The sequence below is a fragment of the Archocentrus centrarchus genome, chromosome 1 (assembly GCF_007364275.1).
Source record: "Archocentrus centrarchus isolate MPI-CPG fArcCen1 chromosome 1, fArcCen1, whole genome shotgun sequence".
Taxonomy (NCBI): domain Eukaryota; kingdom Metazoa; phylum Chordata; class Actinopteri; order Cichliformes; family Cichlidae; genus Archocentrus; species Archocentrus centrarchus.
Window position 1 is genome coordinate 21383239 of NC_044346.1, and position 20781 is coordinate 21404019.

The following is a 20781-nucleotide window of genomic DNA, read 5'->3' on the forward strand; positions in this document are numbered from 1 at the left end:
TCTATTCACCTATCTACCCAATTTTCCTATACGATGATTGGGAGCACAGGGTACAGCCAGTTCTACTTGTATACACTTTGATTTTTGAATTGGGATGGGCCATTAAAGATTTTTTACCTGGGATGTCTTGTTATTTAATTTCCTCAATTTGATGTATGATTTTAGTAAAAATGTTAAAAATATTCTAGTCCTTTTTCTTAGTTCTTTCCTTCTCTTGTTTTTTATTTATTTATTTTCTGCCTGTTCACAAATGTTTTCTCCTCTCCTTTGTCATGCTACAAAAAGAGAAGCAACAGTGCTATATACATCTGTATGTATGATGATTGATGGGCCCTCTTTTTTTTTCTCCTTTGTTTTTTGACAGTTCCCATCACCGGAGTGGGACACTGTAACTCCTGAGGCCAAAGATCTAATTAACAAGATGCTAACCATCAACCCCAGTAAACGCATCACAGCTGCAGAGGCCCTAAAACACCCCTGGATCTGCGTATGTGGCAAACACACTCACAGATGCTGAAATATATACACAAGCGCACACACAGATTCGGACACAAAACAGAGATCCTTGAACACACATTAAACGTGACAGTTGCATTGCCCACACAACCACAGCCATACATTCTTCTCACCCTTTGTTTCCATTCCTTCAAATCCTCTCATCTTCTTCCTGCAGCAACGGTCCACTGTCGCTTCCATGATGCACAGGCAAGAGACTGTGGAATGCCTGAAGAAATTCAATGCCAGGAGGAAGCTCAAGGTGAGACTTCTGGCAGTCCTTCATGTTTCTATTTATACAGAACAATCCATCCAGCCATCTTTTTCTCTCCTTTTCTGTTTTCCTCACTCAAACACTTCTCACTGTAGCTTAGAAATGATGCCTTGTTCTCTAAAACCTTCGAGTTGGCCTTTTGCTGTGCTACTCTTTCTTGCTGCAACCTTATAATCAATCTTTCTTTCTCTTCCTTCCTTTTGCCCATCATCATTTCCTTCCTCTTTCCTCCTTTTCTGTCACTGCAGGGAGCAATATTGACCACTTTGCTGGTCACAAGAAACTTCTCAGGTATGTCTTTCTCAGCATGGTGTCCAAGACCTGGTTTACCAAACATCTTATCTTAAAAATTACAAGCATTTGTCCTTAAAAAAAAACAAAAAAAACATGGTAGCTGAAAATTTTTCTTAGCCTTAAACTAGTAGTTTGTTCTTTTTTTTCTCAAAGTGGGGTTGTATGAAAAACTTATCCATCAGTACAATACCTGCAGTAGAGCATGCAGACAGGTGTACCAGAGTGGAAGCTAAATTCAAACTACCGTGGACGAGGTCAGAAGCCACCTTAGAAAATGAGAGTCAGTGAGGTGATATGAAGGTATTTTATTTCTTTTCTTTAAAGCCAGGAAGGTTTGATAAAAGCAGTAATTTTACCCTGTAGAACATGGACGTTGATAGTGTAATACCACCTCAACTTAAAAGTTTTAAAGGGTTAGTTTGGATGCAATCTAAGGTGTTAAAACATTAAATTCACACAATAATACACATCATCCAAGCAAGGCAAGTGGGGCTATTTTGGGTGGAAAAAACATGTTTTGCTACCTTGTCTGCAACAGGACAACAGGACAATGGCAGCAGTTCTAGGAGAGCCAATTGCAAATGTTGTAGGCAATACACTGACTATGGATAAGTATCTCAACCCCACACAAACTAAACTCAACTATTAAACCTTGATTACTTCACTAGTTTAGTTAAGTGCTCTCTGAAATGTGCTTCTTTTAGTGCTTGCGCCATAAAAAGGAGGTAAAAAATTGGAGAAACTTTAAGTTTTAAAACAAAATAAAATGAAATGTTTGAATGCCTTCTCAAAGAAACAACCAGATCTTGACATCTTGGCATAAAGATACCATCGGTAAACATGAGTCATCTCACTTTATATTTCTCAGGCTGTTTTTCTACCACCCTGTCTCTATTTTGCTCTTTGCCATACTTTTTTTTTTGTACGTTTTCTTTGACCTATCTCATTTTTCTCATGCTCTTAATTTCCCACTTTTGCTCTTGATTCTGCAGTGAAATGCATTTGTTCATTTGTGTCTCTTTTTATTCATCAGTTTCTTCCTTTTTTTTTTTCAATTTTCTTTCCTTTTTTGTTTGGATTGTGGTAACCGTTTGAGGTAAGGATTTTTGGAATGAGGGTGAAATATGTGGGGTTGGGCCCACAAATAAGTGATGTTTATTAGGCTGTATTTCTGTTCTAGGGTCCTGTTTCCAAAGAAAGTTGGGACACTGTGTAAAATGGAAATAATATATTTTCTATATTTAATGGACAGTAGTGTGAAGATATATAAAATGATAAACCTGAGAAATGGTATGTTGTGTTTTGGAGAAACACATTCAGATAACAGTGTTTTCAGAAAAGGCCTTGCTTATTTCAGACAGACAGTATCAAGCTACCTTCGGCACCTATTACAGCAGATTCCACATACCTAGCTAGTCTGCCTGCAGTTCAGACCTGTTACCCACTGAAAACATTGGCATATAATCAAATGTAAAATACAACATAAGAAGCCCCAAACTATTGAGAAGCTGAAATCATAGATTAAGGAAAAAAAATGGGAAAAGATTTCATTTCCAGAGCTACATAAATTGGTATCCTCAATTCCCAAATGTGAACAGTGTGTTGTTAAGAGATGAGGTGATGCAACATAGCAGTGAATATACAGCTCTCCCAACTTTTGATATGTATTGTTGGCATTAAATTCCAAATGAGCATAGGTTTGTTTGAAAAAACAAAAACAATAAAATATCTCAGTTTCAAAATTTAGCAAATTGTCTTTATACTAATTTGAACTGCATGTATCGTACAAATAATTTGCAGATAATTGCATTCTGGTAATATTTTCATTTTATCCTCTGCCCCTGCTTTTTTTGAAAATGGTGTGGAATAGCAATCACATGTGCATGAAGATGAGGGGTTTCAAGGTGACCGGCTGAATCTCACTCTTGCAAAAGTGCTAATTTAAAATCATAGTGAAATTTAGAGAAGGACACAGCATGCATTTTTGTAATGCGGTTTAGTGTTAAGATTGTCTGTATCCTTAGAAAATAAAGTGAAAGAATAATGGTGGGAGAGTATATATACGTAAGTGCAAGTGTGTAAGTGCATGGGTATATGGGCACATGCCAATTTAGGAATGTTGTGTGAGCCTGTTTGAGATAGCTACATTATCCTTTTCATCACCTGATATATATACACCCAATTAACCACCCACCCTTCAGCCCTGACATGTGAATAAGTATGTAGTAGGGTAACGGCCTTGCAGAAATGATGACGTTATTTGGCGCATCTGTTGCATTAAGTCACAACTGATTGATATGCTTGCTGCATGTTAGCATAACCTCTGGCACAGGACTCTTTTGAACTCTCATGCTGAAATGTTGTCCTTGTCTTTCCTTCTACAGCAGCCAAGACTTTGCTCAACAAGAAGCCAGATGGCGTTAAGGTGAGTTGCTCTGCACAATGAAGCAAATGTTTTGTTTCTTGCATTATTTTGTTGGAATGTACAGCATCTGAGGATCCTTATTTATTATAATTATTATTACTGTAATTATTACTATAATTATTATGCATTGTGCACATAACAACATCATCATTCAGGGACAGTCACTCCAAGCTGTTGGAAATGGGTATTTTGGGCTTTTTCTCACAGCTTGTTCTCAATTGTATCTGAGTTATATTTCTGGTTTCATCATCCTATTTTAAATTACTTGTTTCCTGTCTGTATTTATTGAATTTACCACATCTCATATTTTCCATAGTCATTTGTATTGTTAATCTAGAGTCCCTATTGTAGTTTCTTTGTGTGTTTGAGGGTTAATCCTAAATTCTAAACCTGATTCAGAGGTGCATGCTTTGACATGTGCACATGTGTGAAAGTTTTGTCACAGTTTGGGATGATTGACTAATTTTGTGTGCCTGTGTTTCACTCAAGTGAGTGTTGACTTTAAATCTGACCTCTAAATACTTTTTTAGTGTGTTTTTGGGTCTTACTTAGGCCTATAGAATATTGTACCACATGATCCATCCCATCCATGTTACAACATCTGATAACAAATAAATACAAATGAGGTTTTGCAATAATAAAATGAAGGGACATAGCTTTAGTGGAACTTTTAGACCCTATAGTAAGGTTTTAGAATATGGTTAAAAGCCACAAATTTACCACAAATTTAGAGTGGATGTTTTTGCTGGTGCCCCATGGGCCCACCGACCATAGGGACAGGCATTTGGGTCAGGTGCAGTGTGAGTTAGGCAGTAGGCAAAGACGAGGGCCTGGGCGTGTGGACCGCCAGCATTGTAGACTGGATTTTAGGATGTGGAACATCACCTTGGTGGTGGAGAAGGAACCTGAACTAGTGCAGGTGGTGGAGCACTAATTATTAGGTAGACTTGGGCTCCATGCATAGCAAGGGTTCTGGAACTAAACTAAAGATTGGACTCTTTCCTTTTCCAGAGTTGTCCATGGTGAGAGTTATCGGATGGGTGTGGGAATACTAACAAGTCCCTGGTTAAGTGCTGCCATTATGGAGTTTTCCCCAGAGAGCGAGAGAGTTGCCTCTGTGGGAGCCGCTGACCGTTGTCTATGCATATGTGCCAAACAGCAGTCCACAATAAATGGCCTCCAACAATTTCATAATTTTCAAGTTTCATAATTTGTTGGCAGTGTTAATGGTTTCTTACATTCTTTTATCTTATCTAACAGGGGGGTAATCAAGAATATTTTTTCAACTGCCACCCTCTGATGCCTCCTATGTCATTACTTAAAACCCTTTTTTTATTATCGCCATAATTTAGTTTTGCATGGTAACATGTAACGCATCAGATCTGTAAGTGTGTAAGTGTAAGTGTGTCTGAGTGTAAGTGTGTCTGAGAAGTGTGTATGTGTCATGTCCCCTCTACACTGCCCCCCTGCAGGTCAACAACAAAGCCAACACAGTGACCAGTCCTAAAGACACTGGCCCTGCCCCTGCACTGGTATACACACACAATCTCATCAACACCCACAGCTTCATTCGCAAAATACCTATACCTACCTGCCTCACACCCCTCTGTGGAGGAGGTACAGGTTCACCCTTTCCACATTGCAAGAGCACACAGTTTGATCTCAGCCTTCATAAGAAGATTTTAATTATTGTAAAAAAAAAAGGGCATGTAAGGATATTGTAGTAACATGGGGTGAAACATGTGACTAGTTCAATAATAGACTATCCCTGAATGAAATCGTGCATAAAAGCCTTTGTAACTGTGCAGCATGTCCCACAGCTCCAGAATTTTTTGATCAGGCTGTCCATGAAAAAAATTTATAATTCAGATTGATGTATTTATTAATTCATTCATCTGAATTAGCAGTGCTTGCATGGGGTATATAATGCTTGGCCAGTTTGGATTTGCTGAATTTGTGGAATGCTAATGTTGGGTTAAAACAATAAGCCTATACACACACACACATATATACACACACACACACACACACATGTTTGGATTAGGCTTTGATGAACAAGGACCTGAATTTGTGGTTAGGGTAACCTCTACCTCAATCCCCCACTTCTTGTGTTCTTGTATTTCTTAGGAATCCTCTTCTCTTCCTCTTTTCATTCATACATGCATGAGCTCCTTTCATATCATTGTACTGTACTTCTGTTAGTTTTGCATAGAAAAGTAAAGTTGCTAACAATAATCCACATGTGTATTTTGTAGGATTTGTTACTGACATAGTTGGTCTATGCATGGCTGTGAGGATTGTGAGGATAGTGGTTATATAGTAGTTCCATCACCCATTGGCTTTGGCATGGTGTCTGCTGACTAACTGTCTACGTCAGGCCACATGACTGCCACTATGCATGATGTCAAAGATGTTCTGCGCTCCCATTTGCTGTCAAGTTGATTACGCATGAACACAGGCACACGGCATCTGTCTCTCTCTTTTCTCTTTCTCACTCCATCATCTCTCTCTCACACACACACACACACACACACACACACGGCTGCTGATGTTATAATCTTATGTAATCTGGGTGAGTGATTAGAAAGACTGAGCTGGTCACCAGAATCAATTCTACAAATACCCAGACATCTGATTACCCAGAGAGGGCACTGGCAAGGGTCTCTGAGAGAAAAGCAAACACAAAAAAGACCATACTATACAGAAAGAGAGAGAAAAGAATGAAGAATGAAAAAACAAAACGACACAAACAATTTTTATTTATTTTCAGACACATTGTGATAAATAGATTTGCAGACAGGGTTATAGATCATCTTCTTGACCTTCAGTTTTTGAAAAGACACACAAATACATTTTCTTCAAAGCTATCTGTCCTATTATAAGTTTTCTTGCATTGTTTGAGTATTTGCTCCCACAAGTTCTCCATCATATGTTTTCTTTAGGAACCACAGACAACTGTGATACACAACCCTGTGGATGGAAACAAGGTATAACAAAAAAACCCCACCACTTTCAATGATAGTTACATTTAATATAAAGACTGCTCCTGTATAATAGGCTTTCTCAGTAAGTGCTTATATGAATGCTGTCCCCTTTTACCAACAAAATTAAGGCAATTTTTCTTATAAATCTGAGTTTGCAAGACCAATCAGCTTTTACAACTCTGTATTTTACCACTCATTGGTATTACAAAAAGCACTAAGCACTAAAGCATTAAAGATGCATACATCATGTATACATAATCTTTTTGTCATTCTTTATCAGGAGTCAGTTGAGAGTGCCAACACCACCATAGAGGATGAAGATGTGAAAGGTAGTGAAAACTGTGTGATTTACAAACTTACAGTTCTTTTCTACACCGGTGGAGTTAGTCAGTCCTTCAGTCATTTTCAATCAGACTGTTCACTCCCTTCTGTTTTTATTCATTCTGCTTTGCTACACAGTTAATAGCAGGTTCACTGTTCCAACTGTTAACTGTTGCAAAATGCAGATTGTTCTCTTTTTTTTTCTGTCTCCACCCCCAATTGCATCCATGTCTCTTAGGTTACTACTAAAATGGGAAAACGCTTATTTTATGCACACCATATTATGTTTTAATTATTATTAAATGTTTCCACTCTATACTCTCTCTTTTTTTTGTCCTTCCCTTTCTTGTGTTTTGTTGAGAATATTCATTTCCCCCATAATTTCTATGTCACCAAACGTGATTATCTTTGTTACATCTCCCACCCTTTATGCACACTGGGCATCCAATCATTCACTCATCCATGCACCCCATGTCAGCCCTTCATCTGGGCAGCTTAGTGAGCGGTATCTTGAGTTCTAAGAGCCGTTCCTCACAGATGTCTGACTCAAGACAAACTCCCACCTCCTCAATTCAGAGTAAGTCCCTCCACAGTGGGGAAGATGCCCTGTTTTGCCTACCCAGGCATCCCTGTGAGGCAGTGTTCCTTATGCATAATGTGTCTCAAATCCCATGCTCCTGATGTTCAGACCATATCCTTTTCTTAGACCACCGGGTGTTTGCAGTAGTCTGTGGTTTAAGAAAATTGCTCTTCACTGATTATCCCTTCTCCAGTAAAATGAAACCTCTGTTTATGACCCCATTTGCTCCTTTCGTCTGAAGGTGAAAGACTTTTTTACACATTTTTTAAAATTATTATTTAACATGTATGTTGTTTCACAAATTGAGTAATTTTTTCAATATCCCCCAGCCTGCACCAATAACAATAAAGGTACAGTCAATATTACTTAGTTGAAAATGCTTTTGTAGCAAATACTTGCATCTGACATTGGTTTTGTCTTGATTCATTTTGAGCTTTGTTGGGTGAAATAAAGTGTGTCATCCTGCATTTTCCTGCCTGATATCACTATTAGTCATGGGAGGCTTTCTTCCAGCTTTTTTGACTGACACATGAAATATTAAAAACATTGTGCAATCCTTTCTTGAGCGCCTTCCATTTCTAATACCCTTGAAATCCTGCAAATCCGTAGAGTAGAACCCATCCGAAGCTGATTTTTATCTGCACTCTGAACATTTGCTTGAAATCAAGTAGCAAAACTTTTATTACCTCAGTTTAGCTGATGATGTTCTGTGATCTCATGTTGTAGCTCGAAAACAGGAAATTATCAAAGTTACTGAGCAGTTGATTGAATCTATCAACAATGGCGACTTTGAGGCCTATGCGTAAGTTTCCTACTGTTCACGTTTTCCCTGTAACATCATGAACTAATATATAATTTGGTAGTATTATCTGCTTGTTTTCTTTGCTGATGCTACATTCTGTTTTTGGCGGAACAGGAAGATTTGTGATCCTGGTTTGACTTCCTTTGAGCCTGAGGCCCTGGGGAACCTTGTGGAAGGACATGACTTTCACCGCTTTTATTTTGAGAATGGTGGGTTCAAGATCTTTAATTATGACGTACCAGCTGTTAGAAGCAGATGGCTGCTGTCAACTTAGACTCTGAAAAAGAGAATTTGGCACTAGAAATATATATAAGTGTTTTATTGTTTAAGTAACAGTACTGAAGACTTTAAACAGAGAGGTTTTGTATGAATGTGTTTGCTTACATTGGTATGATATATTGAATGAACTAATGCAGCAGTTGTTTGTCTTAAATCACAGTGCAAAGAAGTGAGAGCTTTTGTGTGAAGCTCAAAAGTGTAATGAAATTTTGGCCTGTTTCTGAGGAATGGAGGGAGAGGGATAAACGTTTCCATAAACTTATCAGAAGAAAAGTTGGAGACAATTTCTGTGTACTTCCTCCAAACTTTCATGGGAATGTACACTGGTGTCTTTGGCAAAAAAAAAAAAAAGAAGGAAAAACAATGGCATCATCTGGTTTGAGCTTGTCCTCTCTAGTTTGTTTTTAATACAAATTCCAAGGTATTAAGATTACAAACTAAATGTGTGCAAGGACATAAGATCTTCAAAATGATAAATGTATGCATGCAATCAGAGCCATGGCAACTAATGTCTCCAACATACATTTTATTCGGAGGACATGATGCACAGAGAGGAATATTATACTTAGAACGCCTAAAATAACAAAGAATTTAAACAAATGTGATTGAAAATAATTTGAGTCCCCATAACAGTGAAGGAGGTATTCACATTGTTGTTGGAAGACAATATCAATGGGTCATTATTGGATTTGGGCTGAATTGTTTGTTCTGTATCAATATTTAGTTCAGTTTACAGTTCGTGTTTGCTGCTAAACTACAAGGGCATGGACTAACCTTGGAGCAAAAAAATCACTCATGAATAATGACTGCTATAAATGGCAGAGTGTTCTCAGTCTGGGTAAAAATAGTTCAGATAAACCAGATATGCCCCAGAAACCTCAATCACTTGGCAACCCTGTGCTTGTCCACTACCCAGCATCAACATATGGAGACTTCAGTTGCTATGATTTCATATCAGTTAGTACTCCAAGGAAGAATCAGCATTTTGTTTCTGATGCGGCTGTATCACTGTATGATATTAACACACACAAAAAAATGAAGGTGGGGAAATATTACCCATAATATTCACATATCTCTAGTTATATCTCTCTCATTTACAGCATTGTCCAAAGGGAATAAGCCAGTTCACACCATCCTCTTGAACCCACATGTGCACCTTATTGGAGAAAATGCAGCATGTATTGCCTATATTCGGCTGACTCAATACATGGACGGCAGTGGCATGCCTCGCACCATGCAGTCTGAGGAGACCCGTGTGTGGCACCGTCGTGATGGAAAGTGGCAGAACATTCACTTTCATCGCTCTGGCTCGCCTAGCATCCCCTCCCAGTAAGAGACCGCGAAAAGTGCGAAGCAGAAAATGTGTTTCAGGAAAACAGATGAAAATCTTGGTTTTGCTTTTACTGATTCCTTTTAGTACCACCTACAGACATACATACACAGGTATGGGCTCTGTGGTCTGGTCAGCACACTGTAGATGTCATTGTTGGATGTTGCAGCTAATCACTAGAGGGCACACTTGCTGAATGTAACCAACTGCAAAGCTTAGTTCAATCATACGACATTGAATTTGTTTTTTAATTTTTACTATTTTCAAATATTAGTTCAGATCAAGTTGTGAAAAATGATATGAAAGAATATAGCCAACAATATATATAGCAAACAGACATTAATATCTTAATGTCTATTTGCTTTTTTCTGCAGTATGTTGGCAGCATCGTAGCCATTCCATATATACTCTTTTACTTTTAAAAATTAAGAGATGAAGTTTGAGCTCCACTTAATCAGCTTTTTCATGTTTTGATCAAGCCCTAGTACATTCGTAGACAACTTGCTGTTTTCCAATGTCGTAGATGTGACAAAGAAACAGAAAAGGAGCAGTCAGAATTGCCGGAAAGCTGCTTTACATGTGCAATGTTTCACATATAGCATTAAAACAGAAGCAGCGAACATGGAATTATTAAGCAGAATACGAAAACTAAGTTATCAAAGTATTTTCTTAGTATTTTAAGCAGAACACATTCTTCATATATCTAGAATTTAGATGCTTAGATGTAGATAAACAGTTTTTATTCGCATATTGCTCTTTCTGCTTGTTGAGAAAAAGAGAGGCAAACAAGCTGAGCTGTTGGATGAAGTGTGTGTGCTCTTTTCTGTTTCGGTGTCATCCTCTTATTGTTGGAGTCAAAATATTTGCACCAAGCTCGGCATTGTTGCTCTTGCATATCCCCACAGTGTCCTTCCTCCCACTCAGGAAAACGTAAAAAATACCACCTACCACTTCACTCCTGAGAAGGCAGACAATTTCTGTTACAACATGATGGAATGTTAATCTAACCAAAAGGGAACTGACATTTTGTGTATCCACAACCCCTCGAGCTCCCAGGTTTCCCACTCTATCATGGTGAATAATGTACTTTACAGTTGTAAAAGGACCACATTTACTACCCAAATACTTTCTAGCCAACTGACTAGCTACAGTACTGTGCAAAGGTCTTGAGTCACCACTGGGAAATAAGCTCAGCAATTTATTGACATTGTGCAAACGTATATGAAAATGCAGCATATAAATCAGAGCTTGTACAATTCTAATTGGCTTGAAAGTCAATATTTAGCTTAATCACTTTGTTTTGTTTTCTTTAACACAGACTGAACTCTCTTTGGTGGTTTTCTTGTGATTGCTGTAAACAGTTCTCTGGGATTCTTGGAGGACAGTCAAAGCTCTTCTTTGGAAGTTGGCTGCCTTTACTCCATTCACGGTGCTCCCACACTACTTGAGTAATATTGAGATCCAGGCTCTGACCCAGAGCCCTGGCCCGTGGCCAGTCACTGCTCCATTGTGTGTTTTTGCTGTTTTTTTACTGTCATTCTCCTGCTGAAAAATGAAGCCATTGCCAAACAGATGCTCACGAGATGGTACTGTGGATCAAACTGATCATACTTTTCTATGTTCATAATTCCATCAATTTTGACAAGATCCCCAATACCACTAGTGGAAATGCGGACCATGACGTAGCCGCCACCATATTTTACAGATGACTGTAGCCACTCACTGTTGCACCTCTCTGCTGTCCTCCTCTGTACATATTGGGAAGCAAAAATTCCTGCCACTTCTTTTTTTGTCTTCCACTTGTCCAGTTTCCTCAGATTCTTTCTATGACATATCTTGGCACACCATGCCAAGTTTTTAGCAAGCACCTCTTTGGGAATCACCTTGTTGGAACAAAAATATTATTTTGTGCCAGTCAAATTGTGTGAGCTTTGGCATTTTTGGTAGATTCAGCTAAATAAATTGAACAAATAGTTTTTTATGATGGGCTCCTAGTAACAATGTGCTTAAAGATACAGTTTAAAATAGGTTCTTTGCTAAGTTGTCTGTTATTTGTAGACACAACACTGGTTGATTCCTTGAGCTTGGTCCCTTTTTATTCTTGAGTTGGACTTAATAGGTCAGTGTTAAGTGACTTAACAAAAAAAAACAAACAAAAAAAACATTCCTTTGAAAATGGGTACATGGTCTGGTCTGAAAATGAGTGAAAAAGCAGCCAGTGTCCAAAGAAAAACTTTGAAATACCTTCAGAAAGATGGAGAACTGTTGCTCAAGACCACTTTAGGAAAAAAAAGTTTACAGTTGGCCAAAAAGTCTTTGTTTTCTGGTGATTATTTTTCCCCCATTTTTTTTTTTTTTAAATTTAGGAAGATACAGCAAAAATAAAAATGGAGTTACAGGGTATTAGAATAGATGATACATCCACAGAATTATAATCTGCTAAAATATAACATCAAGCATTCCACACAGACCTTGAAGAACATGAAAAAAAAGTCTCCTGGTGATTTGTTTCGAAATGAGAGCCTGGGAAATATTTGATGGCATAGCATGATTTATATCCTGTATAATTACATGGTTATCTATAAATATTTACATTATTTTAACACACCCGTGTCCTATGATTTGCTGTCAGTAACAGTAAGTAATAGCTCAGAGCTGTTTGCACGTCAGTACTGTGTCAGTGCTTTTCTTATCACTTATCAGACCTGTGTTTTTCATGCTAGTACATGCCCTAATATCCCCTATTAGAGATCCCTTTCATGCTCTTTGTACCCTTTCACTAAAGCTTCACATGGTTGTTTTCTTTCTGTCTTTGCAGTTAATGGCGCATCAACATGTGGTCGCAAAAAAAAAAAAAAAGAAAAAAGAAATCCCATCAGCAAATCTAGTAGAGCAATCAACTAGCCAATTTGTGACTGCTCTCTGACCTTTGACCCTTCTACAAGGATACGACATCGCACAGGACACAAGTATTATTACATTTAATTGTTATGGCATTTTATTAATGGACATCATTCGATACCACCACCGGGTGGCTGCACACCGTACTTGGACATTATGAAACAAGCATATTGAGAACATTTTTTTTGTTTGTTTTTTAAGATGTTTTGGTATGCATTTTAAATATAAAATAGAGATGTTTAAAGATCTACAACTGTAACCTCTCCAAAAAAAAAACAGTTATGTATTTTTACGTGTAATTATGTGTGTGCAATTCAAAAATCGTTTGGAAGATCAGAATGTTAAAAACTGAGCTTGCTTTAGTTCTGGTGATGTATATACATTGTGATTGTTGGTTTTAAACAAAACAAAAACAAATATTGAAATTGCTATTCTTGCTATCAGAGGACTTAAGAGTTTACGTAAAATCCAGTTTATGAGCTACATTTATGTTTGCTATGAGCTAAGTCATACTGTTTAAATTGTCAGATTTCAATCTATAGTACTAATTTAAATGTAAAGAAAAGCAGAGCAGCTTACACTTTGCGTTGAGATATGTTTGCCTTTATATAAGTGAAATAAGAGAATGTAGCATATATGTAATATATGAAAATTCAAGACTATTGTGTAGTGCATGGTGGGCGGGGAGGGGGGTGTTATTGTGCATAAGATCATATGAAACTATTATATCTTCTGTTTGATTTGTCAGTCACTGACTTGTTTGTTTGTATTTGTTATTGTTGTGCATCAGTCCTGTCCAGATGTTTCTAATGTCCTCCAGCATCATGGAACTGTTTTTAAAAAACAATAACACTGTTATTGTTTACATCCAAATATCAGAATCTCATATCTAAGAGGACAAAAATAAACTCCCGGTTGCTAAAGCACCACTTTACATTTTGTACAAAAAAAGAAAAAAACAAGCTCATTTTTCATAATGTTTGTACTTGTATTGTATAACTGTATGTAGGGTTTCTGTTGTCATTTTATTCTTGTCATACCAGTGTGTTACTTTGCCAATTGCATAGAGGTGGTGCAGATGATGAAGATGAAGCAAAGGCACTACAAGGTCCACCTTCTGTCAGGTCAGGTCCTAAACTGATGGTTGGACTATCAGGTCTGGAAGCACTGAAATGAAAAATGTTGTACCAAGGCAAGAGGATGGTAACAGGAAAGTGAAGGAGAGAAAGTACAATGGACTGTAATAAATGATGGGATGTCTTCCTTGACTATCAGTGCTTCTGCTGGCCAGCGGTCTTACCACTGCAGGACAATGGCAGTGTCTTCGTCATCCCTGCCGTTTGCTCTTTTCATTTGGTTTGTCTCTTCTTTTTTAAGGGGAAAATATGATAAACATTTCTTTTGACAAAACGTATGATGTCAATGCAATGCACCACTCCTTATCTGGTGTGTAACTGTTGCCAGCATGGCAATGGATGGCTTAATATGTTTAAGAGATAAATAAATCAGCTAAAAAGGTGTTCTAATTTATTTTGTGTTATTTTAGGATCATTTCTCATGACTTTGTGTCTTGTGTTTGATCGCTTATTAGTAGCATGTGTGGTCTGATGGTTGGGATGGGGGTGGTTTGACAGCACAAACAACAGTAAGCCTAAGACCAGGTTTTAATGCTGTGCCTGATTTGGCTATTTAAAGAATTATATTCAGTTTTCAGGCAGATGTACAGAACTGTCCAAAAGCCACTGCTCATTTCTTTATATTTTGCTAGAAAAACGGGCTCAGCGATTTATTGAAACACGCAGACATACATGGAAATACAGTAGGCCAAAAATGGAGTTTGAAAATCAACATTTAGTGCAGCCACCTTTATATCCATGACTTAGAGGTCCATCATGTGTTTTTCTATCCAGGTATGCTTTAACTGCATTGGCAGTGTGTTTGAGATTATTGTCATGTGGCCAATCAGATGCTTTCCAGAGGGTATTGCATGGTGGATCAAAATCTGACAGTACTTTTCTGTGTTCATAATTCCATCAATTTTGACAATATCCCCAACAACAGTGACAGAAATGCAGCCCAAGACCATGTGTTTTTGTAGACTCAACTAAATAAATGGAAAAAAATACATATATATGTTAAAGTGACAGGCTGCTAGTAGTGCGTAAAGATACAATTTAAAATAGGTTCTTTGTAAAGTCTGTTATGTGTAGACACAAGATCCTTTCATCCCTAGAGTCTGGTGGCTTTTTATGCTTGAATGATTGATAGGTCAGTGTCTTAAAAATGGTCAGGTACACGGACTGGACTGAAAATGAGTAAAAAACAGCCAATGTCCAACAAAAAACTTTATAAGACCTTAAGAAAGCGTGGAGAACTACTGCTCAGGACCACTTTAGAAAATTACAGTCTGACTCTTTGGAAGTAAAAATAAAAAAGGGGGGGTGGTTTGAGAATTTTGTACAGTACTGAACAGTAGCATGTTTATCAAAGGGGAAAAACTTACTAGACATCGATCCGCAAGTATACATGTAAGCTACCACGTGGAATACAGTTGGATTCTATTTACCTTGGTGGGCTAGAGGCCAAGTATATTAACCCTCCTGTTGTCCTCATTTTCTGTATACACCCCGTGTCCTCCGGGTCAAAATGACCCGTCTTCACTAAATCCCAATATAAGCAGCTTAATTGAATTTTAAACACCAAATTTCGTCTTGCATATTGTCATTCACCACAAAATGTGTGAATACCTGAGTTTTCCCTCTTCACTTGAATTTCTATGACCTTTCTAAAGAAAAAATGTGCAAAAAGGAGTTTTGAATGCATTTTTATTCATCCCAGTGACTCAGTTTCTTGGTTTTTGTCCAGTGAACAATTTAAGACAATGTACAATGCAAAAAATATAAAAATAATATAACCCATTCAACTAATTAGGTGAAGAGGTAAAGAAGTTGTCACATGTCACATTGTGACCCCTCAGTCCCTCTGTCACATCAAGCACAACTCGCATGGCCTGGTTCTTCTCTGGGCATCCACTGGTCAGCTTCCCAGTATAGACTTGCATTTTCCAAGCATAGCTTGATTTGGCATTGCAAACCACCCATGACTTGATCCCATATTTTGCTGGCTTGTCACTTTTATTACAAATATGAAAACAGATTACCTCTAAATGGAACCAGTTGCTCATCCACTGTTACATCAGGCCCTGGATTGCAGAGGTAGGGCAGCCGCTCCACCCACTTGTCCCATACCTCTCTTATGGCTGCAAGTTTGTCTGTCACACGTCTTGCTGGTCTTGATTCACAGTCATCAAATCGTAGCAGTCTTGAGTAGGTGTGAAAGAGTTAGAGTGGCATTGTGGCTTGGAAAATTGGCCTTCCACTCTCTACATCCCATAGACTACCTGCAGCCTCACCTCGGGACCTGTATACACCTGCTAAGATTAGCAGCCCTAAGTAGGTCTGCAGGTCAATCTCATCCATCTTTTTCCAGCTGTCTCCATATTTGCGAAAACCCTCCAGATTTGTCATCTCCAGGATTATTTTTTCTGTTGCTGGTGTGATAAACAGGTAGAATGTAGAGACAATGTCATGGGCATGAGAAACGGCATACCTTGTCGGTCCTGGGGTCATCTTTATGACATTTTATTCTGCATGCCTGCCGTGTTGGTCATATGCTGCTGAGGACCATGTTATTTTGCCATTTTTTGAAAGGAAAGTCTTTCTTTCAGCTTTAGGGTTTTCTTCTTCTTCTGAAGATGATTCATCGTGCTCTGGGTTGTATTCCTCCCCATCTTCTTCGGATACATCCTCCACTTCCTCTTCTGAATCAGAGTTGTCTTGCTGGACATCTGAGAAAATCAGCTCTTCAGCGTTATAACGCACACTCATGGCTTCAGCACAGACAGAATTCGGGGTCCTGTTATCTGCAGCACCTTTATAACCTCTGGAAATAAACAGGTGGTCTTTTGAAGTCTGCGAGAACACCTCCTGATTTGCCTTGTTTACTTCTGCTACTGATTGATCTGAGACACAACTAAACCATTGTAACATTCTGTGGTTTCTAAATAACTCTGTGACCTTGATTTCAACTCTATTTGCCTCACGGGTCATTTTGACCCGAAGACCACCTTTGTAACTTTTTTTGTACAGCTTACATGGAAATGTGAATAAAAGCAACATTTCTACTGTTGGGGCCAATCTAGGAAAAGTCATAAAATTTCAAGTTAAAAATATAAAAATCTAAATAAAAATTTATAATATATGTATTGTATGTATGTACGGTATGGTACATAGTGTACGTACATATGATACGGAAGGTATGGTATGGAATGTACGGTATGGACGGTACATACCGTATGTATGGTAAGTTCGGTAGGTACGGTATGATACGTACGGTATGTATGGTACATACGGTAGGTACGGTATGTATGTAATGGAATGTACGGTACAAAAAAAAATTTGAAATATAAATTTTAAATATATTATTAATATATTTATATAAATGTAAAAAGTAAAATATAAATAAAAATCTAAATAAAAATTTATAATATATGTATTGTATGTATGTACGGTATGGTACATAGTGTACGTACATATGATACGGAAGGTATGGTATGGAATGTACGGTATGGACGGTACATACCGTATGTATGGTAAGTTCGGTAGGTACGGTATGATACGTACGGTATGTATGGTACATACGGTAGGTACGGTATGTATGTAATGGAATGTACGGTACAAAAAAAAATTTGAAATATAAATTTTAAATATATTATTAATATATTTATATAAATGTAAAAAGTAAAATATAAATAAAAATCTAAATAAAAATTTATAATATATGTATTGTATGTATGTACGGTATGGTACATAGTGTACGTACATATGATACGGAAGGTATGGTATGGAATGTACGGTATGTACGGTACATACCGTATGTATGGTAAGTTCGGTAGGTACGGTATGATACGTACGGTATGTATGGTACATACGGTAGGTACGGTATGTATGTAATGGAATGTACGGTACAAAAAAAAATTTGAAATATAAATTTTAAATATATTATTAATATATTTATATAAATGTAAAACGTAAAATATAAATAAAAATCTAAATAAAAATTTATAATATATGTATTGTATGTATGTACGGTATGGTACATAGTGTACGTACATATGATACGGAAGGTATGGTATGGAATGTACGGTATGGACGGTACATACCGTATGTATGGTAAGTTCGGTAGGTACGGTATGATACGTACGGTATGTATGGTACATACGGTAGGTACGGTATGTATGTAATGGAATGTACGGTACAAAAAAAAATTTGAAATATAAATTTTAAATATATTATTAATATATTTATATAAATGTAAAAAGTAAAATATAAATAAAAATCTAAATAAAAATTTATAATATATGTATTGTATGTATGTACGGTATGGTACATAGTGTACGTACATATGATACGGAAGGTATGGTATGGAATGTACGGTATGTACGGTACATACCATATGTATGGTAAGTTCGGTAGGTACGGTATGATACGTACGGTATGTATGGTACATACGGTAGGTACGGTATGTATGTAATGGAATGTACGGTACAAAAAAAAATTTGAAATATAAATTTGAAATATATTATTAATATATTTATATAAATGTAAAAAGTAAAATATAAATAAAAATCTAAATAAAAATTTATAATATATGTATTGTATGTATGTACGGTATGGTACATAGTGTACGTACATATGATACGGAAGGTATGGTATGGAATGTACGGTATGTACGGTACATACCGTATGTATGGTAAGTTCGGTAGGTACGGTATGATACGTACGGTATGTATGGTACATACGGTAGGTACGGTATGTATGTAATGGAATGTACGGTACAAAAAAAAATTTGAAATATAAATTTTAAATATATTATTAATATATTTATATAAATGTAAAAAGTAAAATATAAATAAAAATCTAAATAAAAATTTATAATATATGTATTGTATGTATGTACGGTATGGTACATAGTGTACGTACATATGATACGGAAGGTACGGTATGGAATGTACGGTATGTACGGTACATACCGTATGTATGGTAAGTTCGGTAGGTACGGTATGATACGTACGGTATGTATGGTACATACGGTAGGTACGGTATGTATGTAATGGAATGTACGGTACAAAATAAATCTAAAAAATTTATATGTATATAAAATATAACAAAAAATTTATAATATATGTACGGTATGGTACGTATGGTATGTACAGAAGGTACGGTATGAAAAATAAAAATATAATAAATATATAAAAATTAGAAATATAAATTTTAAATATATTATTAATATATTTATATATTTTCTATATTTATATAAATGTAAAAATAAAAAGATAAATATAAAAATATAAATACAAATTTATAATATATGTATTGTATGTATGTACAGTATGGTACATACTGTACGTACATATGATATGGATGTTGTGGAATGTACGGTATATACGGAAGGTATCGTATGGAATGTACGGTATGTACGATATGTATGTAATGGAATGTACGGTACATACGGTATGTATGTAATGGAATGTACGGTACAAAATAAATCTAAAAATTTTAAATGTATATAAAATATAACAAAAAATTTATAATATATGTACGGTATGGTACGTACGGTATGTACAGAAGGTACGGTATGAAAAATAAAAATATAATAAATATATAAAAATTAGAAACAAATTTTAAATATATTATAAATATATTTATATATTTTCTATATTTATATAAATGTAAAAATAAAAAGATTAATATAAAAATATAAATACAAATTTATAATATATGTATTGTATGTATGTACAGTATGGTACATACTGTACGTACATATGATATGGATGTTGTGCAATGTACGGTATATACGGAAGGTATGGTATGGAATGTACGGTATGTACGATATGTATGTAATGGAATGTATGGTACATACGGTATGTATGGTATGTATGTAATGGAATGTACGGTACAAAAAAAATATAAATACAAATTTATAATATATGTATTGTATGTATGTACGGTATGGTACATACTGTACGTACATATGATATGGATGTTGTGGAATGTACGGTATATACGGAAGGTATGGTATGGAATGTACGGTATGTACGATATGTATGTAATGGAATGTACGGTACATATGGTATGTATGGTATGTATGTAATGGACTGTATGGTACAAAAAAAATTTGAAATATAAATTTTAAATATATTATTAATATATTTATATAAATGTAAAAAGTAAAATATAAATAAAAATCTAAATAAAAATTTATAATATATGTATTGTATGTATGTACGGTATGGTACATAGTGTACGTACATATGATACGGAAGGTATGGTATGGAATGTACGGTATGTACGGTACATACCGTATGTATGGTAAGTTCGGTAGGTACGGTATGTATGTAATGGAATGTACGGTACAAAAAAAAATTTGAAATATAAATTTTAAATATATTATTAATATATTTATATAAATGTAAAAAGTAAAATATAAATAAAAATCTAAATAAAAATTTATAATATATGTATTGTATGTATGTACGGTATGGTACATAGTGTACGTACATATGATACGGAAGGTATGGTATGGAATGTACGGTATGGACGGTACATACCATATGTATGGTAAGTTCGGTAGGTACGGTATGATACGTACGGTATGTATGGTACATACGGTAGGTACGGTATGTATGTAATGGAATGTACGGTACAAAAAAAAATTTGAAATATAAATTTTAAATATATTATTAATATATTTATATAAATGTAAAAAGTAAAATATAAATAAAAATCTAAATAAAAATTTATAATATATGTATTGTATGTATGTACGGTATGGTACATAGTGTACGTACATATGATACGGAAGGTATGGTATGGAATGTACGGTATGTACGGTACATACCGTATGTATGGTAAGTTCGGTAGGTACGGTATGATACGTACGGTATGTATGGTACATACGGTAGGTACGGTATGTATGTAATGGAATGTACGGTACAAAATAAATCTAAAAATTTTATATGTATATAAAATATAACA

The 20781-nt window shown here is 36.0% G+C and overlaps 1 protein-coding gene and 1 pseudogene across 11 annotated transcripts in view; one reads left to right on the plus strand and one right to left on the minus strand.

The window, feature by feature from the left end:
- Positions 1–14215, plus strand: part of camk2d2 (calcium/calmodulin-dependent protein kinase (CaM kinase) II delta 2) — a 43985-nt gene extending 29770 nt beyond the window's left edge. The window contains exons 10-22 of one of the 11 annotated variants that reach the window (XM_030729128.1): positions 365–487; positions 674–757; positions 1018–1060; positions 3448–3488; positions 4961–5020; positions 6431–6475; positions 6753–6801; positions 7272–7370; positions 7703–7723; positions 8100–8175; positions 8290–8384; positions 9555–9783; positions 12603–14215. In XM_030729128.1, coding sequence (XP_030584988.1) covers positions 365–487; positions 674–757; positions 1018–1060; positions 3448–3488; positions 4961–5020; positions 6431–6475; positions 6753–6801; positions 7272–7370; positions 7703–7723; positions 8100–8175; positions 8290–8384; positions 9555–9783; positions 12603–12606 — 969 coding nt within the window. In that variant the 3' untranslated portion in view covers positions 12607–14215. Of the gene's footprint in view, positions 1–364; positions 488–673; positions 758–1017; positions 1061–3447; positions 3489–4960; positions 5021–6430; positions 6476–6752; positions 6802–7271; positions 7371–7702; positions 7724–8099; positions 8176–8289; positions 8385–9554; positions 9788–12602 lie in introns of those variants that run through there. The other 10 variants (XM_030729146.1, XM_030729197.1, XM_030729172.1 and 7 more) reach the window with 10 other exon arrangements.
- LOC115778080 (uncharacterized) overlaps positions 1–16572 on the minus strand; it is a 73813-nt pseudogene extending 57241 nt beyond the window's left edge.
- Between the last annotated feature and the right edge of the window lie 4209 nt (positions 16573–20781).